This window comes from Coregonus lavaretus (assembly GCF_964263955.1).
Source record: "Coregonus lavaretus genome assembly, contig: HAP1_SCAFFOLD_445, whole genome shotgun sequence".
Taxonomy (NCBI): Eukaryota; Metazoa; Chordata; class Actinopteri; order Salmoniformes; family Salmonidae; genus Coregonus; species Coregonus lavaretus.
In genome coordinates this window covers 1-22,437 of record NW_028159343.1, presented here as the reverse complement: position 1 = coordinate 22,437, position 22,437 = coordinate 1, and the positions used below count along the sequence as shown (strand labels likewise).

Here is a 22,437-nt window from a genome sequence, read left to right as displayed (position 1 = left end):
AGCCTTAATCCATCCCACTTTCCTTTCAGCTCCTTCTCCTTCACATTCAACACTGCATAACTTACAAATTGAGAAGAAAAAGAGAGAAAGCTATAGATTCTGTAATTGTTGCTTCTGTAAAATAATTCCCATGTCCAATATGAAGTGAAGTTCAACTCTTCTGATGGATGGGACCAGAGTAACACATTGAAATGAATAGAATAGGCTGATTCACATCGAAGTCCATACTCCTCTCTCGGATTCATACAACGGGCTATACACAATATGGCTCCCCGTATCACAAAACACCATCCATCTATGTCCTGACGTTTTTCCATCTGTTGATGCATATTGTATGACATTCAAGACAGGGATTGCGTATCTTTCCACATCCATCACATCATCTATTCATAGCCCTGTCCTTATAACAGCAGCCCTGTTCAACTTTGTATTATCAGAATTATTCATGAGCTTTTGAGCAGTGAGAGTAGTGAGTCTGAGGATGCCTCCCAAATGGCACCGTATTCCCTATATAGCGCACTACTTTTGAACAGAGCACTATGGGCCTATACAGTGAGGGGAAAAAAGTATTTGATCCCCTGCAGATTTTGTACATTTGCCCACTGACAAAGAAATGATCAGTCTATAATTTTAATGGTAGGTTTATTTGAACAGTGAGAGACAGAATAACACAAAAAAAATCCAGAAAACCGCATGTCAAAAATGTTATGAATTGATTTGCATTTTAATGAGGGAAATAAGTATTTGACCCCTCTGCAAAACATGACTTAATACTTGGTGGCAAAACCCCCGTTGGCAATCACAGAGGTCAGACGTTTCTTGTAGTTGGCCACCAGGTTTGCACACATCTCAGGAGGGATTTTGTCCCACTTTGCAGATCTTCTCCAAGTCATTAAGCTTTCGAGGCTGACGTTTGGCAACTCGAACCTTCAGCTCCCTCCACAGATTTTCTATGGGATTAAGGTCTGGAGACTGGCTAGGCCACTCCAGGACCTTAATGTGCTTCTTCTTGAGCCACTCCTTTGTTGCCTTGGCCGTGTGTTTTGGGTCATTGTCATGCTGGAATACCCATCCACAAACCATTTTCAATGCCCTGGCTGAGGGAAGGAGGTTCTCACCCAAGATTTGACGGTACATGGCCCCGTCCATCGTCCCTTTGATGCGGTGAAGTTGTCCTGTCCCCTTAGCAGAAAAACACCCCCAAAGCATAATGTTTCCACCTCCATGTTTGACGGTGGGGATGGTGTCCTTGGGGTCATAAGCAGCATTCCTCCTCCTCCACACACGGCGAGTTGAGTTGATGCCAAAGAGCTCCATTTTGGTCTCATCTGACCACAACACTTTCACCCAGTTCTCCTCTGAATCATTCAGATGTTCATTGGCAAACTTCAGACGGGCATGAACATGTGCTTTCTTGAGCAGGGGGACCTTGCGGGCGCTGCAGGATTTCAGTCCTTCACGGCGTAGTGTGCTACCAATTGTTTTCTTGGTGACTATGGTCCCAGCTGCCTTGAGATCATAGACAAGATCCTCCCGTGTAGTTCTGGGCTGATTCCTCACCGTTCTCATGATCATTGCAACTCCACGAGGTGAGATCTTTCATGGAGCCCCAGGCCGAGGGAGATTGACAGTTACTTTGTGTTTCTTCCATTTGCGAATAATCGCACCAACTGTCGTCACCTTCTCACCAAGCTGCTTGGCGATGGTCTTGTAGCCCATTCCAGCCTTGTGTAGGTCTACAATCTTGTCCCTGACATCCTTGGAGAGCTCTTTGGTCTTGGCCATGGTGGAGAGTTTGGAATCTGATTGATTGATTGCTTCTGTGGACAGGTGTCTTTTATACAGGTAACAAACTGAGATTAGGAGCACTCCCTTTAAGAGTGTGCTCCTAATCTCAGCTCGTTACCTGTATAAAAGACACCTGGGAGCCAGAAATCTTTCTGATTGAGAGGGGGTCAAATACTTATTTCCCTCATTGAAATGCAAATCAATTTATTACATTTTTGACATGCGTTTTTCTGGATTTTGTTGTTTGTTGACTTGGAGAAGATCTGCAAAGAGGAGTGGGACAAAATCCCTCCTGAGATGTGTGCAAACCTGGTGGCCAACTACAAGAAACGTCTGACCTCTGTGATTGCCAACAAGGGTTTTGCCACCAAGTATTAAGTCATGTTTTGCAGAGGGGTCAAATACTTATTTCCCTCATTAAAATGCAAATCAATTTATAACATTTTTAACATGCGGTTTTTCTGGATTTTTTTGTTGTTATTCTGTCTCTCACTGTTCAAATAAACCTACCATTAAAATTATAGACTGATCATTTCTTTGTCAGTGGGCAAATGTACAAAATCAGCAGGGGATCAAATACTTTTTTCCCCTCACTGTATAAGGAACACGGCGCTGTTTGGGACGCCAACCTGAGTCTTTCTCCTGCTGCCTCCATCTGCTTTTATAGCATGTCATAAGTCTTCATTCTTCTTCTATATGAGGCTCAGTGGTGTTATACAAATGAACAGTAGCAGAGAGCTGGTTTAGTAGCAGTCACAGCATAGTACACTTACAGTAGCCTGTAATTTCATTTTATGGTGTTATGGATGCTGTTCAAACTCATTTAAAAAAAACAACTGAAGCTGAATCAGGAAGGAAGTAATTCAGAGGACAAGGGATACACCACTATAACTACTCTCCTTCCTTCTGGTGTCTGTGTAAGTCAGTGGTGGCTGGTGACCAAAAACTTTGAGGTGGATGATGAATGAAATAACCTAATGGGAGGACAATTGTATTAAGGAGAGGACAAGGCTGTACATCTACTGGCAGATACTCCACTATCACTACTGTTGTTTACCTTCATTCCTATCTGTACAGATAGCAACAACAAAAAACATTACACCTTTATATTTTCTGTATCCTAAAATGAACAAGAATCATACTGTACTGGGCACCAGGAAGTGCAGTTGTAATGCAATTTCAGTCATAGGAGATATAGATATATACATTTTAGTCTAAAAGTAACAAGGTTATTATGAAATACAGTACTGACTTCTCTCAGTATTACAGTTACTAAGAATAGAATCGGCCTGGAGCATGTACTTATTTCAGTTACAGTAATCTCAGACATTTATTAAAACAGATTTGCTTCCAGAACCTTTTTAAATCTAGGACAGATGAGTGGTGGGATAGCTAATACATTATCTCTGGACTGCCTCTCAGAAATGGACTCTCAGAAGCACTAGGAATTAACAGTGGTGACACAGTGAAGGACAAAGATATGTCAAGACATCAGCTTATACAAGATGTTAACTCAAGCCTACCAAAGTCCATAATGGAGTTATATTACCTTGAAATGCCACGATTCCTCATTTTAACCAGGGACAGAATGGTTTTATTATGCACAGAGAAGCACTTATCTAAAGAATTTGGGTTGCTCAAATTCAAGAGGAAGGGAATGTCTCAGAAATTGACAGATTGTCATTCTAACACTGTGGGGATAGAGACTAGGGAAGTAGAAATTGACAGATTGTCATTCTAACATTGTGGGGATAGAGATTAGGGAAGTAGAAATTGACAGATTGTCATTCTAACATTGTGGGGATAGAGATTAGGGAAGTAGAAATTGACAGACTGTCATTCTAACACTGTGGGGATAGAGATTAGGGAGGTAGAAATTGACAAATTGTCATTCTAACATTGTGGGGATAGAGATTAGGGAAGTAGAAATTGACAGACTGTCATTCTAACATTGTGGGGATAGAGATTAGGGAAGTAGAAATTGACAGATTGTCATTCTAACATTGTGGGGATAGAGATTAGGGAAGTAGAAATTGACAGATTGTCATTCTAACATTGTGGGGATAGAGATTAGGGAAGTAGAAATTGACAGATTGTCATTCTAACATTGTGGGGATAGAGATTAGGGAAGTAGAAATTGACAGATTGTCATTCTAACATTGTGGGGATAGAGATTAGGGAAGTAGAAATTGACAGATTGTCATTCTAACATTGTGGGGATAGAGATTAGGGAAGTAGAAATTGACAGACTGTCATTCTAACACTGTGGGGATAGAGATTAGGGAAGTAGAAATTGACAGACTGTCATTCTAACACTGGGGGGATAGAGATTAGGGAAGTAGAAATTGACAGACTGTCATTCTAACACTGGGGGGATAGAGATTAGGGAAGTAGAAATTGACAGACTGTCATTCTAACACTGGGGGGATAGAGATTAGGGAAGTAGAAATTGACAGACTGTCATTCTAACACTGTGGGGATAGAGATTAGGGAAGTAGAAATTGACAGACTGTCATTCTAACACTGGGGGGATAGAGATTAGGGAAGTAGAAATTGACAGACTGTCATTCTAACACTGGGGGGATAGAGATTAGGGAAGTAGAAATTGACAGACTGTCATTCTAACACTGGGGGGATAGAGATTAGGGAAGTAGAAATTGACAGACTGTCATTCTAACACTGGGGGGATAGAGATTAGGGAAGTAGAAATTGACAGACTGTCATTCTAACACTGTGGGGATAGAGATTAGGGAAGTAGAAATTGACAGACTGTCATTCTAACACTGGGGGGATAGAGATCCAAACAAATACTTAGTTCCTTGAAACTGATTACAGTTGTTAGTCAGCAGCATATTATAATATTTGAGCTGTATCTACAAAATTACATACAGTATGCAACTGCCTTGGCACACCGTGGTGCCTAACACAAGGATAAAGCATTAATATCTGTACATGGATGAGTGTACTTCCTGAGTGGGGGGTCCACTACATCCCCCAGGACTCCATCCCCCAGGACTCCACCACCCCAGGACTCCACCACCCCAGGACTCCACCACCCCAGGACTCCACCACCCCAGGACTCCATCTCCCAGGACTCCATCCCCCAGGACTTCGTTAAACTTTTTCACCCCGGACGTTTATCCCGAGACAGAAGAGTCATTTTCCTGTGCGTTTTAGCTGCCAACTTTACGTTATTTTCCTTTTTTCCATCGCAACTTTTTTCCCTTATTCAACTTTTTCACTCCGGACGCTTTATCTGGACATGGTTCATCAACATCTTCAACAGCCGAAGCTAAGTAGTAACATTAACATGATGTCTTCTAATTGCAGTCGCTGTACTCATAATATACAGGAGAATTCTCGCCTTACGGCGAGAATAGCTGTGCTACAAGCCCAGCTTCAGACGCAATCGTTAGGCAAGGGTAATATCAGTGTAGGAAAGGAAGAAACAGCGTCTGTGCCACCAGTAAGTACAGACAGTAACGTTAGTATAAATCCCCCCGCACAGTCCCCGCAGCCGGACAACTTTCTCATGGCTTCTGGAGGGAAATACTGTTGGAATGCTCAACCGGTGTCGCTCATTCAGCCGACAGAAACCTTCAACCGGTTTTCCCCATTATGTAGCGAGTCGGAGTCTGAGTCTGAGTCTTCTCTAGTCTCTACTCCTCCCGTTACGGGGTCTGAGACTCCGAAGGCTCCCACCATTAGCTCTGACAAATTGAAAACCCTAGTCATTGGCGACTCCATTACCCGCAGTATTAGACTTAAAACGAATCACCCAGCGATCATACACTGTTTACCAGGGGGCAGGGCTACCGACGTTAAGGCTAATCTAAAGATGGTGCTGGCTAAAGCTAAAACTGGCGAGTGTAGAGAGTATAGAGATATTGTTATCCACGTCGGCACCAACGATGTTAGGATGAAACAGTCAGAGGTCACCAAGTGCAACATAGCTTCAGCGTGTAAATCAGCTAGAAAGATGTGTCGGCATCGAGTAATTGTCTCTGGCCCCCTCCCAGTTAGGGGAAGTGACGAGCTCTACAGCAGAGTCTCAGCACTTAATCGCTGGTTGAAAACTGTTTTCTGCCCCTCCCAAAAGATAACATTTGTGGATAATTGGCCCTCTTTCTGGGACTCACCCACAAACAGGACCAAGCCTGACCTGCTGAGGAGTGACGGACTCCATCCTAGCTGGAGGGGTGCTCTCCTCTTATCTACCAACATAGATAGGGCTCTAACTCCTCTAGCCCCACAGTGAAATAGGGTGCAGGCCAGGCAGCAGGCTGTTAGCCAACCTGCCAGTTTAGTGGAGTCTGCCAATAGCACAGTCAGTGTAGTCAGCTCAGCCATACCCATTGAGACTGTGTCTGTGCCTCGACCTAGGTTGGGCAAAACTAAACATGGCGGTGTTCACCCTAGCAATCTTATTAGGATAAAGACCTCCTCCATTCCTGCCATTATTGAAAGAGATCGTGATACCTCACATCTCAAAATAGGGTTACTTAATGTTAGATCCCTCACTTCAAAGGCAGTCATAGTCAATGAACTAATCACTGATCATAATCTTGATGTGATTGGCCTGACTGAAACATGGCTTAAGCCTGATGAATTTGCTGTGTTAAATGAGGCCTCACCTCCTGGTTACACTAGTGACCATATTCCCCGTGCATCCCGCAAAGGCGGAGGTGTTGCTAACATTTACGATAGCAAATTTCAATTTACAAAAAAAATAATGGCGTTTTCATCTTTTGAGCTTCTAGTCATGAAATCTATGCAGCCTACTCAATCACTTTTTATAGCTACTGTTTACAGGCCTCCTGGGCCATATACAGCGTTCCTCTCTGAGTTTCCTGAATTCCTATCAGACCTTGTAGTCATAGCAGATCATATTCTAATTTTTGGTGATTTTAATATTCACATGGAGAAGTCCACAGACCCACTCCAAAAGTCTTTCGGAGCCATTATCGACTCAGTGGGTTTTGTCCAACATGTCTCTGGACCTACTCACTGCCACAGTCATACTCTGGACCTAGTTTTGTCCCATGGAATAAATGTTGTAGATCTTAATGTTTTTCCACAAAATCCTGGACTATCGGACCACCATTTTATTACGTTTGCAATCGCAACAAATAATCTGCTCAGACCCCAACCAAGGAGCATCAAAAGTCGTGCTATAAATTCTCAGACAACACAAAAATTCATTGATGCCCTTCCAGACTCCTTCTGCCTACCCAAGGACGTCAGAGGACAAAAATCAGTTAACCACTTAACTGAGGAACTCAATTTAACCTTGCGCAATACCCTAGATGCAGTTGCACCCCTAAAAACGAAAAACATTTGTCATAAGAAACTAGCTCCCTGGTATACAGAAAATACCCGAGCTTTGAAGCAAGCTTCCAGGAAATTGGAACGGAAATGGCGCCACACCAAACTGGAAGTCTTCCGACTAGCTTGGAAAGACAGTACCGTGCAGTACCGAAGAGCCCTCACTGCTGCTCGATCATCCTACTTTTCCAACTTAATCGAGGAAAATAAGAACAATCCAAAATTTCTTTTTGATACTGTTGCAAAGCTAACTAAAAAGCAGCATTCCCCAAGAGAGGATGGCTTTCACTTCAGCAGTGATAAATTCATGAACTTCTTTGAGGAAAAGATCATGACCATTAGAAAGCAAATTACGGACTCCTCTTTGAATCTGCGTATTCCTCCAGGGCTTAGCTGTCCTGGATCTGCACAGCTCTGCGAGGGCCTGGGATCGGGAGAGACACTTAAGTGTTTTAGTACTATATCTCTTGACACAATGATGAAAATAATCATGGCCTCTAAACCTTCAAGCTGCATACTGGATCCTATTCCTACTAAACTGCTGAAGGAGCTGCTTCCTGTGCTTGGCCCTCCTATGTTGAACATAATAAACAGCTCTCTATCCACCGGATGTGTACCAAACTCACTAAAAGTGGCAGTGATAAAGCCTCTCTTGAAAAAGCCAAACCTTGACCCGGAAAATATAAAAAACTATCGGCCTATATCGAATCTTCCATTCCTCTCAAAAATTTTAGAAAAAGCTGTTGCGCAGCAACTCACTGCCTTTCTGAAGACAAACAATGTATACGAAATGCTTCAGTCTGGTTTTAGACCCCATCATAGCACTGAGACTGCACTTGTGAAGGTGGTAAATGACCTTTTAATGGCGTCAGACCGAGGCTCTGCATCTGTCCTCGTGCTACTAGACCTTAGTGCTGCCTTTGACACCATCGATCACCACATTCTTTTGGAGAGACTGGAAACCCAAATTGGTCTACACGGACAAGTTCTGGCCTGGTTTAGATCCTACCTGTCGGAAAGATATCAGTTTGTCTCTGTGAATGGTCTGTCCTCCGACAAATCAACTGTACATTTCGGTGTTCCTCAAGGTTCCGTTTTAGGACCACTATTGTTTTCACTATATATTTTACCTCTTGGGGATGTTATTCGAAAACATAATGTTAACTTTCACTGCTATGCGGATGACACACAGCTGTACATTTCAATGAAGCATGGTGAAGCCCCAAAATTGCCCTCGCTAGAAGCCTGTGTTTCAGACATAAGGAAGTGGATGGCTGAAAACTTTTTACTTTTAAACTCGGACAAAACAGAGATGCTTGTTCTAGGTCCCAAGAAACAAAGAGATCTTCTGTTAAATCTGACAATTCATCTTGATGGTTGTAAAGTCGTCTCAAATAAAACTGTGAAGGACCTAGGCGTTACTCTTGACCCTGATCTCTCTTTTGACGAACATATCAAGACTGTTTCAAGGACAGCTTTTTTCCATCTACGTAACATTGCAAAAATCAGAAATTTTCTGTCCAAAAATGATGCAGAAAAATTAATCCATGCATTTGTTACTTCTAGGTTAGACTACTGCAATGCTCTATTTTCCGGCTACCCGGATAAAGCACTAAATAAACTTCAGTTAGTGCTAAATACGGCTGCTAGAATCCTGACTAGAACCAAGAAATTTGATCATATTACTCCAGTGCTAGCTTCCCTGCACTGGCTTCCTGTTAAGGCAAGGGCTGATTTCAAGGTTTTACTGTTAACCTATAAAGCGTTACATGGGCTTGCTCCTACCTATCTTTCCGAGTTGGTCCTGCCGTACATACCAATACGTACGCTACGGTCACAAGACGCAGGCCTCCTAATTGTCCCTAGAATTTCTAAGCAAACAGCGGGAGGCAGGGCTTTCTCCTATAGATCTCCATTTTTATGGAACAGTCTGCCTACCCATGTGAGAGACGCAGACTCGGTCTCAACCTTTAAGTCTTTACTGAAGACTTATCTCTTCAGTAGGTCATATGATTGAGTGTAGTCTGGCCCAGGAGTGTGAAGGTGAACGGAAAGGCTGGAGCAACGAACAGCCCTTGCTGTCTCTGCCAGGCCGGTTCCCCTCTCCACTGGGGTTCTCTGCCTCTAACCCTGTTGCAGGGGCTGAGTCACTGGCTTGCTGGTGCTCTTTCATGCCGTCCCTGGGAGGGGTGCGTCACTTGAGTGGGTTGAGTTACTGACGTGATCTTCCTGTCTGGGTTGGCGCCCCCCCCTTGGTTTGTGCTGTGGTGGAGACCTCTGTGGGCTATACTCGGCCTTGTCTCAGGATTGTAAGTTGGTGGTTGGGGATATCCCTCTAGTGGTGCGGGGGCTGTGCTTTGGCGGAGTGGGTGGGGTTATATCCTTCCTGTTTGGCCCTGTCCGGGGGTTTTCTTCGGATGGGGCCACAGTGTCTCCGGACCGCTCCTGTCTCAGCCTCCAGTATTTATGCTGCAGTAGTTTATGTGTCGGGGGGCTGGGGTTAGTTGGTTATACCTGGAGTACTTCTCCTGTCTTATCCAGTGTCCTGTGTGAATTTAAGTATGCTCTCTCTAATTCTCTCGTTCTCTCTTTCTCTCTGAGAACCTGAGCCCTAGGACCATACGTCAGGACTACCGGGCATGATGACACCTTGCTGTCCCCAGTCCGCCTGGCCTTGCTGCTATTCCAGTTTCAACTGTTCTGCCTGCGGCTACGAAACCCCTACCTGTCCCAGACCTGCTGTTTTCAACTCTTAATGATCGGCTATGAAAAGCCAACTGAGAGACCTGAGCCCTAGGACCATACGTCGGGACTACCGGCCGTGGTGACTCCTTGCTGTCCCCAGTCCGCCTGGCCTTGCTGCTATTCCAGTTTAAACTGTTCTGCCTGCGGTTATGGAACCCCTACCTGTCCCAGACCTGCTGTTTTCAACTCTTAATGATCGGCTATGAAAAGCCAACTGAGATTTATTCCTGATTATTATTTGACCATGCTTGTCACTTATGAACATTTTTGAACATCTTGGCATGGTTCTGTTATAATCTCCACCCGGCACAGCCAGAAGAGGACTGGCCACCCCTCATAGCCTGGTTCCTCTCTAGGTTTCTTCCTAGGTTTTCGCCTTTCTAGGGAGTTTTTCCTAGCCACCGTGCTTCTACACCTGCATTACTAGCTGTTTGGGGTTTTAGGCTGGGTTTCTGTACAGCACTTCGAGATATTAGCTGATGTAAGAAGGGCTATATAAAATAAAATTGATTGATTGATTGATCTCCCAGGACTCCACCACCCCAGGACTCCACCACCCCAGGACTCCATCTCCCAGGACTCCATCCCCCAGGACTCCATCTCCCAGGACTCCACCACCCCAGGACTCCACCACCCCAGGACTCCATCTCCCAGGACTCCATCCCCCAGGACTCCATCCCGCAGGATTCCATCCCCCAGAGAGATAGTTTGATGGATAGTGAATGCTGTTTCTCTCCAGAGCCTGATCTACACACTATGAGGTGTCCAGGCACAACAGGGATGACTGAGGCATGGAGGAAGGCCTGTGATACCAACACAGGCACACTGAGACACTGTGATGCCATGGATGTTTTATGCCGAATCCCTGAAAATACTGAAACTCCAGTGTTGGGGAAGCTACTCTGAAAATATAGTTTATCAAGCTACCAATTACTTGACACTGGAAGAAGTTCAGCTAAACTAAAACTAACCTTAAGAAAAATATAGTTTACTAAACTAAAGTTACTTTGAAAAAGTTGTTCACTACATCCAAACTACTTCATGAATAATTATCATATATAAATCTGAAATGTCATAGACTACAAATCGCAAGAACAGATTACTTTGGGGTCATATGTTAACAGAATGTGTAAGTTAGCCTATTAAACCCCAAAAATATGTTTCAAGTGAGAATTAGGGTGGTCTGATGCTAATAAAGAAAGGAAATTCTTACCTACTTCAACCATATTTTATTTTATTTTATTTTATCCACTGGGCACAGACGTCAACTCAACGTCTTTTCCACATTGGTTCAACGTAATTTCATTGAAATGACGTGGAAACAAAGTTGATTCAACTAGTGTGTGCCCAGTGGGCAGTTCCAGTAGTTAGCTACACTGCTACATGACAAAAAAAGTAATTAACACTGTGAAACACTGAAACAAGACAACACTGAAACGTTGAAACACAAACCACTTAAATTACGTAAGCACTGAAACATCTAAGCACTGAAACATCTAAGCACTGAAACATCTAAGCACTGAAACATCTAAGCACTGAAACATCTAAGCACTGAAACACCTAAGCACTGAAACACCTAAGCACTGAAACACCTAAGCATTGAAACACCGAAACCGACACTGAAACACAGTAATTCCATTGCTGCCCCACACTGAGACTCCGAAATAGTGAGACACTGAAATACTTTAACAATTAAACACTAAAATACTAAAATGCCCAAACAACGACACGCTGAAGCATATCAGCTAACCTCTTGTCGTCATACTGTGATGCCCACACCACGTCAGTCAGCCAGCTCTGCTCTGATAGGCTCTGTGGTCGACCACACCACGTCAGTCAGCCAGCTCTGCTCTGATAGGCTCTGTGGTAGACCACACCATGCCAGCCATGCAGGTCTCAGCATCTCGGGATTCATAAGAGTGTCATCTCTGAGTGGCACCCAGCCAAGGCTCTCTCTGCAGGGCTGCTGAGAGCTACATGATCAGTGCTCAGTGCTGTCTGACTGTTACAGAGAGAGAAGGAGATTTCCACAACTTATATCATTGCAGTAGAGGTAAATGTAGGAGAGTAAAACATACTACTGCTGTATGTGTGGACACACTAGCTGTATGCACGGGCAAAATAGCACACACACGCAAACACACACATACAGCACCACAGAGAGTTGGAACAGAGAAAGTTTATATTGATATCTTAACAAGAGGACAGTGTGATTCATGGTTCACTTACTCCTCAGTAATTACATCTAAATAGCGATTCACTACCAGCTAAAATAACAATCTAATTAATTGACCACCATGCTCACCAGTAAAGCTCACAGAGAGCTGACCACTCTCTCAGGACATCAGGCAGACACATAGCCAGGCTGACCACTCTCTCAGTACATCAGGCTGACACATAGCCAGGCTGACCACTCTCTCAGGACATCAGGCAGACACATAGCCAGGCTGACCACTCTCTCAGTACATCAGGCAGACACATAGCCAGGCTGACCACTCTCTCAGTACATCAGGCAGAGACATAGCCAGGCTGACCACTCTCTCAGTACATCAAGCAGAGACATAGCCAGGCTGACCACTCTCTCAGTACATCAGGCAGACACATAGCCAGGCTGTCCACTCTCTCAGTACATCAGGCTGACACATAGCCAGGCTGACCACTATCTCAGTAAATCAGGCAGTCACATAGCCAGGCTGACCACTGTCTCAGTAAATCAGGCAGTCACATAGCCAGGCTGACCACTCTCTCAGTTCATCAGGCAGACACAAAGCCAGGCTGACCACTCTCTTAGTACATCAGACAGACACATAGCCAGGCTGACCACTCTCTCAGTACATCAGGTAGACACATAGCCAGGCAGACCACTCTCTCAGTACATCAGGCAGACACATAGCCAGGCAGACCACTCTCTCAGTACAACAGGCTGACACATAGCCAGGCTGACCACTATCTCAGTAAATCAGGCAGTCACATAGCCAGGCTGACCACTATCTCAGTAAATCAGGCAGTCACATAGCCAGGCTGACCACTCTCTCAGTTCATCAGGCAGACACATAGCCAGGCTGACCACTCTCTTAGTACATCAGACAGACACATAGCCAGGCTGACCACTCTCTCAGTACATCAGGCAGACACATAGCCAGGCTGACCACTCTCTCAGTACATCAGGCTGACACATAGCCAGGCAGACCACTCTCTCAGTACATCAGGCAGACACATAGCCAGGCAGACCACTCTCTCAGTACATCAGGCAGACACATAGCCAGGCTGACCGCTCTCTCAGTACATCAGGCAAACACATAGCCAGGCAGACCACTCTCTCAGTACATCAGGCAGACACATAACCAGGCTGACCGCTCTCTCAGTACATCAGGCAGACACATAGCCAGGCAGACCACTCTCTCAGTACATCAGGCAGACACATAGCCAGGCTGACCGCTCTCTCAGTACATCAGGCTGACACATAGCCAGGCTGACCACTATCTCAGTAAATCAGGCAGTCACATAGCCAGGCTGACCACTCTCTCAGTTCATCAGGCAGACACATAGCCAGGCAGACCACTCTCTCAGTACATCAGGCAGACACATAGCCAGGCTGACCGCTCTCTCAGTACATCAGGCAGACACATAGCCAGGCTGACCGCTCTCTCAGTACATCAGGCAGACACATAGCCAGGCAGACCACTCTCTCAGTACATCAGGCAGACACATAGCCAGGCTGACCGCTCTCTCAGTACATCAGGCAGACACATAGCCAGGCTGACCGCTCTCTCAGTACATCAGGCAGAGACATAGCCAGGCAGACCACTCTCTCAGTACATCAGGCAGACACATAGCCAGGCAGACCACTCTCTCAGTACATCAGGCAGACACATAGCCAGGCTGACCGCTCTCTCAGTACATCAGGCAGACACATAGCCAGGCTGACCGCTCTCTCAGTACATCAGGCAGACACATAGCCAGGCAGACCGCTCTCTCAGTACATCAGGCAGACACATAGCCAGGCTGACCGCTCTCTCAGTACATCAGGCAGACACATAGCCAGGCTGACCGCTCTCTCAGTAAATCAGGCAGAGACATAGCCAGGCTGACCGCTCTCTCAGTACATCAGGCAGACACATAGCCAGGCTGACCGCTCTCTCAGTACATCAGGCAGAGACATAGCCAGGCTGACCGCTCTCTCAGTACATCAGGCAGACACATAGCCAGGCTGACCGCTCACTCAGTACATCAGGCAGACACATAGCCAGGCTGACCGCTCTCTCAGTACATCAGGCAGAGACATAGCCAGGCTGACCGCTCTCTCAGTACATCAGGCAGACACATAGCCAGGCTGACCACTCTCTCAGTACATCAGGCAGAGACATAGCCAGGCTGATCGCTCTCTCAGTACATCAGGCAGAGACATAGCCAGAGGCTCACCGCTCTGTGATCCCTGAGCAACAGCTCTCTCATCATACACTCTCACACACACACTTATCCTAAAGTTACATACAAATAAATCACAGGTAGAAAGGGCAGTGCACCTGATTTGTCAAAAAGCCAAATGTAAAATGAATATTGGACAAATGAAGAGCCCCTTCCCATGACCATAACCCTAATGTTTTATAACAGTACTATTAATATATCCCAACACTACTAATTAATCTATTAAAAACAACAACAACAAAAAAGTTTTAAGTGAGAAGTAGGCATTGGTCTGAAGTAGAAAATAAAGGAAATTCATGATTCCACAATGCCTACTCCACCCATGCTATAGCAAGGTTTTCCACCACACAGCTTTGACCAATTACAGTAGCTAGTTTGGTCTATTATTATTAAAGTTTTATTTGGACAGGGAAGTCATACTAGGGTCTCTTTTTCAGATGAGCCCTGCATAAATACATCAAATCTATAAACAACATACAAAATTACAAAACATATTAAGAAAAACAGACACATTTTCAACAAAGAGGTCCCTGATCATCATTACTCTGAACTGACCCAGGGGGACCAGAACATCTCATTTCAGAGATCTCTGTGAGTTGTTCCATGTAAAGGCTGCAAACAAAATGTCAAAGCAGCTATAACCCAGTGTTATCCAAGCCTGTGACCGGGTGTGGTAACGTGTAAGTCTAAATTGAATTTATGATGATAGATAGGAAGTTCCTGCATGAGTGCTTTGTAAATAAACACAAGACAATGCTGCTCTCTCCTTACATACAAAGAGGCTCAACCCACTTTTTAACACAAGACACAATGGTGAGTTCTATAACCATCCCCAGTAATAAACCCAAGGGCACAATGGAAAACAGCATCTAGTGGTTTAAGTGTAGATGCTGCTGCATGCATATAGATAATATCCCCATAATCTAAAATAGACATACAGTGAGGGAAAAAAAATATTTAGTCAGCCACCAATTGTGCAAGTTCTCCCACTTAAAAAGATGAAAGAGGCCTGTAATTTTCATCATAGGTACACGTCAACTATGACAGACAAATAGAGAAAAAAAAATTCAAGAAAATCCCATTGTAGGATTTTTAATGAATTTATTTGCAAATTATGGTGGAAAATAAGTATTTGGTCACCTACAAACAAGCACGATTTCTGGCTCTCACAGACCTGTAACTTCTTCTTTAAGAGGCTCCTCTGTCCTCCACTCATTACCTGTATTAATGGCACCTGTTTGAACTTGTTATCAGTATAAAAGACACCTGTCCACAACCTCAAACAGTCACACTCCAAACTCCACTATGGCCAAGACCAAAGAGCTGTCAAAGGACACCAGAAACAAAATTGTAGACCTGCACCAGGCTGGGAAGACTGAATCTGCAATAGGTAAGCAGCTTGGTTTGAAGAAATCAACTGTGGGAGCAATTATTAGGAAATGGAAGACATACAAGACCACTGATAATCTCCCTCGATCTGGGGCTCCACGCAAGATCTCACCCCGTGGGGTCAAAATGATCACAAGAACGGTGAGCAAAAATCCCAGAACCACACGGGGGGACCTAGTGAATGACCTGCAGAGAGCTGGGACCAAAGTAACAAAGCCTACCATCAGTAACACACTAGGCCGCCAGGGACTCAAATCCTGCAGTGCCAGACGTGTCCCCCTGCTTAAGCCAGTACATGTCCAGGCCCATCTGAAGTTTGCTAGAGTGCATTTGGATGATCCAGAAGAGGATTGGGAGAATGTCATATGGTCAGATGAAACCAAAATATAACTTTTTGGTAAAAACTCAACTCGTCGTGTTTGGAGGACAAAGAATGCTGAGTTGCATCCAAAGAACACCATACCTACTGTGAAGCATGGGGGTGGAAACATCATGCTTTGGGGCTGTTTTTCTGCAAAGGGACCAGGACGACTGATCCGTGTAAAGGAAAGAATGTATGGGGCCATGTATCGTGAGATTTTGAGTGAAAACCTCCTTCCATCAGCAAGGGCATTGAAGATGAAACGTGGCTGGGTCTTTCAGCATGACAATGATCCCAAACACACCGCCCGAGCAACGAAGGAGTGGCTTCGTAAGAAGCATTTCAAGGTCCTGGAGTGGCCTAGCCAGTCTCCAGATCTCAACCCCATAGAACATCTTTGGAGGGAGTTGAAAGTCCGTGTTGCCCAGCGACAGCCCCAAAACATCACTGCTCTAGAGGAGATCTGCATGGAGGAATGGGCCAAAATACCAGCAACAGTGTGTGAAAACCTTGTGAAGACTTACAGAAAACGTTTGACCTGTGTCATTGCCAACAAAGGGTATATAACAAAGTATTGAGAAACTTTTGTTATTGACCAAATACTTATTTTCCACAATTATTTGCAAATAAATTCATTAAAAATCCTACAATGTGATTTTCTGGATTTTTTTTTCTTATTTTGTCTGTCATAGTTGACGTGTACCTATGATGAAAATTACAGGCCTCTCTCATCTTTTTAAGTGGGAGAACTTGCACAATTGGTGGCTGACTAAATACTTTTTTTCCCCACTGTACAAGAGGCCTGGACAATTTCCTTCCTATTAACTAAAGTCAGACATACTTTGTTTCTGTCAAAGAAACCAACCTTGAAATTCAACTTCTTCAACAGTGACATGTTTTTTAAATGACAGTTTGTCATCAAGCCAGATACCACGATAATTGTAGGAAGGAACTCACTAAATCTGTGTACTTTTCACATTTATTTAAATATGGTTTATGGGATCTAGAAAAAAAGCATGCATTTTGTTTTGTTTGCATTTAGCACTAACTTTAGATTCAATAATGACATCTGCAATGCTAGAAAATCTGACTTCAAATTTGAAAAGGCTTGGTCAACTGATGGAGAAATGGAATACAACGCTGTATCTGCATAAAAATGATTATATACATTACCAGTCAAAACTTTGGACACACCTACTCATTCAAGGGTTTTTCTTTATATTGAATATGTTCTACATTGTACAATAATAGTGAAGAAATCAAAACTATGAAATAACATATATGGAATCATGTAGTAACCAAAAAAGTGTTAAACAAATCTAAATATATTTTATATTTGAGATTCTTCAAATAGCCACCCTTTGCCTTGATGACAGCTTTGCAAACTCTTGGCATTCTCTCAACCAGCTTTATGAGGTAGTCACCTGGAATGCATTTCAATTAACAGGTGTGCCTTCTTAAAAGTTAATTTATGAAATGTATTTCCTTCTTAATGCGTTTGAACCAATCAGTTGTGTTTTGACAAGGTAGGGAGGGTATACAGAAGAAAGCCCTATTTGGTAAAAGAACAAGTCCATATTATGGCAGGAACAGCTCAAATAAGCAAAGAGAAATGACAGTCCATCATTACTTTAAGACATGAAGGTCAGTCAATACGGAACATTTCAAGAACTTTGAAAGTTTCTTCAAGTGCAGTCGCAAAAACCATCAAACGCTATGACGAAATTGGCTCTTATGAGGACTGCCACAGGAATGGTTACCCAGAGTTACCTCTGCTGCAGAGGATACGTTCATTAGAGTTACCAGCCTCAGAAATTGCAGCCTAAAATAAATGCTTCACTGAGTTCAAGTCACAGACACATCTCAACATCAACTGTTCAGAGGAGAATGTGTGAATCAGGCCTTCGTGGTCGAATTGCTGCAAAGAAACCACTACTAAAGGACACCAATAAGAAGAAGAGACCTGCTTGGGCCAAGAAACATTAGCTATTAGACCGGTGGAAATGTCTGGTGTCCAAATTGGAGATGTTTGGTTCCAACTGCCGTGTCTTTGTGAGATGCGGTGTGGGTGAACGGCTGATCTCCGCATGTGTATTTCCCACCGTAAAGCATGGATGAGGAGGTGTTATGGTGTGGGGGTGCTTTGCTGGTGACACTGTCTGTGATTTATTTAGAATTCAAGGCATACTTAACCAGCATGGCTACCACAGCATTCTGCAGAGATACGCCATACCATCTGGTTTGGGCTTAGTTGGACTATCATTTGTTTTTCAACAGGACAATGACCCAATACACCTCCAGGCTGTGTAAGGGCTATTTTACCAAGAAGGAGAGTGATGGAGTGCTGCATCAGATGACCTGGCCTCCACAATCCCCGACCTCAACCCAATTGAGATGGTTTGGAATGAGTTGGACGGCAGAGTGAAGGAAAAGCAGCCAACAAGTGCTCAGCATATGTGGGAACTCCTTCAAGACTGCTGGTTGAGAGAATGCCAAGAGTGTGCAAAGCTGTCATCAAGTTGGCTATTTGAAGAATCTCAAATATATTTTGATTTGTTTAACACTTTTTTGGTTACTACATTATTCCATATGTGTTATTTCATAATGTTGATGTCTTCACTATTATTGTACAATGTAGAAAATAGTAAAAATAAAGAAAAAGCCTGGAATGAGTAGGTGTGTCCAAACTTTTGACTGGTACTGTATGTAACATTCTATTGGTTGTAAGAATGTTGTAGAATAATTTAAATAGAAAAACTCTAAGTTTTGAAATCGCCGTCGTTAAATAAACCATGTGCCATTGAATCTGTACATCGAAAATCTCTTCCCAACTATTTTACAACTTATAAGGCACAGCTGTCAATTTCTTGGTTCTTAAATGAAACTGGTATACTTTTTTATTCAACACAATTTTTTTAAACCAATTTTGGTCTTTAATGCAGGGCTGACAGACAAGTTCCTTACCTTCTGCCCCTTCCGCTTGCCTCTTCCATTTTTACAGTAATGCTGCAATTAGTTAGTTGTAATTTTGGGTAGAGCAGACATTTTCAAATATTTTTGTTAGCTGCATGTGTGACATAACTCCACCAGTCCTATTTATGATATAATTTACAAGGATTATACCATTTTTAAACATTTTTTCCAAAAAAATTACATTTCTTTAATCAATTAGTATATTTGAGTTTAGGCATAATATTTGTTGATTTCTTATCAAGAAGAGGTCTGAGAGTACAGGAGAGTACCATGGATTAGTCCGTTTTTTGACTCTGAGTTGCTCAGCTAGAGAGATAAAAAATGGATGAGAAAAATGTAAGTGCCAACACAGGGTCTAGTAGAAAAAAAAGCTCTGAATAATATAGATCATGAAGGAATGCCTGGGGCGGGAAAAAAAAGATATCTTCACAATTATACGAGGGTCAGATTTTTCAATTTGGTTTCTCTAATACAAGCAATAGGCCAGTGGTCGCTGATATCATTTGCTATCTCTAATACAAGCAATAGGCCAGTGGTCGCTGATATCATTTGGTATCTCTAATACAAGCAATAGGCCAGTGGTCGGTGATATCATTTGCAAAAACACCACTAGCCAAATACTTATGGGGACGGTTAGTCAGGATAAGGTAAGCCAATCAATAATTAGATCTCCTAACACAACCAGTTCAGATACCAGAAAGGGTTTTAAATAATAATAATAATAATAATCAGAAATAATACCAACAGCCTCAGCAATAAATACACATTTTGGCTTATGGCCACTTTTACAACCAACAGCTCACACATTTTGGGGACAAAGATGCTAAGAGAGCATGATGCCATAACAGTAGATTGTACATAACGAGTCACCCCATCCCCCCTTTTTTGTCATTCACATCTGAAAATCTTGTAGTCCGCAATGGCAACGTCCTTATCCATAATCAAATTATTCAGCCAGGTCTCTGAGATGACCAGAACGTCTGGGCTAGTGTCATGCACCCAGACATCCAGAAAGTCAGGAAACATCAGACTTTGCACATTTATATGTAACAGACCAAGCCCATTTGAAAACAGCAGGAGTATCCATGGTGACACAAGAGTTAATAGAACTGGATGAGCTAGCCACAATGGGCTTCCTGATTGGATACAAAGTGGGAGAGCTAATAATAGAATTCAGGTAAATGTGCACAAGATGACTATTGATAATATCCCTATGCTTATGAGCACATTTAGCAATCTGATAGCTTGATGTGACTATTAATTGCACAGGTGGCGCTAACAACAGTGGGTTCCGTATGGTAACTAACAGAGCTTTCAATGGAAATTAAATTAACTGACACAAAATTACTATTTGCAATACCCCTATCAACATGGGAAGCTGTGGCAGAATGATGTTAGCTTACCTTGACGTAAGCTCAGAACCACTTGCTTTTTCAAACATGGTCCTGTTTTATCAATTGCTGTACTGAACAATGGACAGTTCATTACCTCTGTCAAATGAGTATGTTGCTTAAAGTTGTGTGTGTGTATTTGTATTTATTTTTGCAATAAAGACAATGACGCTACAAAAATACACATTTACAATAGGCTTATATCTAAAAAATACATACAGCCTCATTGTATTTACAGTACCAGTCAAAAGTTTGGACACATCTACTAATTCAAGGGTTTTCTTTATTTTTACTATTTTCTACATTGTAGAATAATAGTGAAGACATCAACACTATGGAATAACACATAAGGAATCATGTAGTAACCAAAACGTGTTAAACAAATCAATATATATTTTGTATTTGAGATTCTTCAAAGTAGCCACCCTTTGCCTTGATGACAGCTTTGCACACTCTTGGCATTCTCTCAACCAGCTTCATGAGGAATGCTTTTCCAACAGTCTTCAACAGTAATCGAACCCACAATTGCTGATGCTCCAGATACTCAACTAGTCTCAAGAAGGCCAGTTTTATTGCTTCTTTCATCAGCACAACAGTTTTCAGCTGTGCTAACATAATTGCAAAAGGGTTTTCTAATGATCAATTAGCCTTTTAAAATGATAAACTTGGATTAGCAAACACAATGTCCCATTGGAACACAGGACTGATGGTTGCTGATAATGGGCCTCTGTACGCCTATGTAGATATTCCATTAAAAATCAGCAGTTTCCAGCTACAATAGCCATTTACAACATTAACAATGTCTACACTGTATTTCTGATCAATTTGATGTTATTTTCTTTAGAAAACAAGGACATTTCTAAGTGACTCCAAACGTTTGAACGGTAGTGTATAAAACATTAAGAACTGAAGAGTATGAAGTAGGCTGTTTGAGAAGGTTTGAATTCTAAGCAACCTGCATACACATTGTTTGAAGTACAATAAACCAACATAGCTACTGTAGAAGGTCAAAGCTGTGTGCTGGGAAACCTTGGTAGAGCATGGGTGAAGTATGCATTGTGACGCTCATGTGAATTTCCTTTCTTTTTCGGCTTCAGGCCAATGCTTACTTTTATTTATTAATATTATTATTATATTTTTTTTTAATGCACATGATACACCAAAAGATGATTATCCAACATTATTATCCAACATTATTATCCAACATTATAACACAGCAATAAAAGTAAAGTAAAAGTACACAATAATGACAAATGGCAACAGAAATAATGTAGTTATTAGTATTTATTTAATATTAAGAGAGGATTTTCCAGAGGGAAGCAAAAAAACAGACACCCATTTAAGCCAATATGGAGTAAATTGGGGGAAAAAAATCCCTGATCTCTTTTAACAAGACAATTAAGAAGCTCATGGAAAATACACAAAATAATCAACGTGTACCCATGAACTATTTACATAAATAATGTACATAAAAATTTACTGATGAAAGGGCTAGTCCTGCATTACCTGTAAACAATAGTGAGTTATTACAAAATATACAATTTATAATCAAACATACGTAGCAGATTCCTCAGATATAGTCAACTTTGTACATACAATTCAGGGATGGCCACAATTTCCCTTGAAGAGCTACAGGGTTATGTAGGCTTTCTTGTTCAAGGCAACGGGCGCAACTACAATACCTCAACAATTCCCAATACCATGGAGTCTATAACCTCCCGTTGGTTCTGACACACCGAATGCTCTCAGAACGGACACTGTTGAGAGACTATGAGGTCCTGTGCCATAACCCCCTGGGACCCACTAGCCTAGCCCCCTGTCCAGCCTGCCCTTATGACTTTTCAGATTGAAGACTGGCTGCAATAGCACCGGTAAAAGTTTAACTCATTGATCCCGTAAGTAACACCTAGAAAAGCTAACAGCTTGAGTAAGGTCCCGCACCATCACTCCCTGCGACCCCCCCCCCCGACTCCTCACCTGTTCAGCAGCCTCTGGGTCCAGGTGTGAGTCCAGGAGAGGCATTGTGAACTGGATCTT

At 42.8% G+C, this 22,437-nt stretch overlaps 1 protein-coding gene across 1 annotated transcript in view; it reads right to left on the bottom strand.

The window, feature by feature from the left end:
• The window catches only part of LOC311122977 (protein phosphatase 1 regulatory subunit 1A-like), a gene marked incomplete at both ends in the record, with an annotated part of 70,599 nt that extends 48,165 nt beyond the window's left edge, over positions 1–22,434 (bottom strand). The window contains one exon of the mRNA XM_084197270.1: positions 22,378–22,434. Coding sequence (XP_084053396.1) covers positions 22,378–22,434 — 57 coding nt within the window. The remainder of the gene's footprint in view (positions 1–22,377) is intronic.
• Between the last annotated feature and the right edge of the window lie 3 nt (positions 22,435–22,437).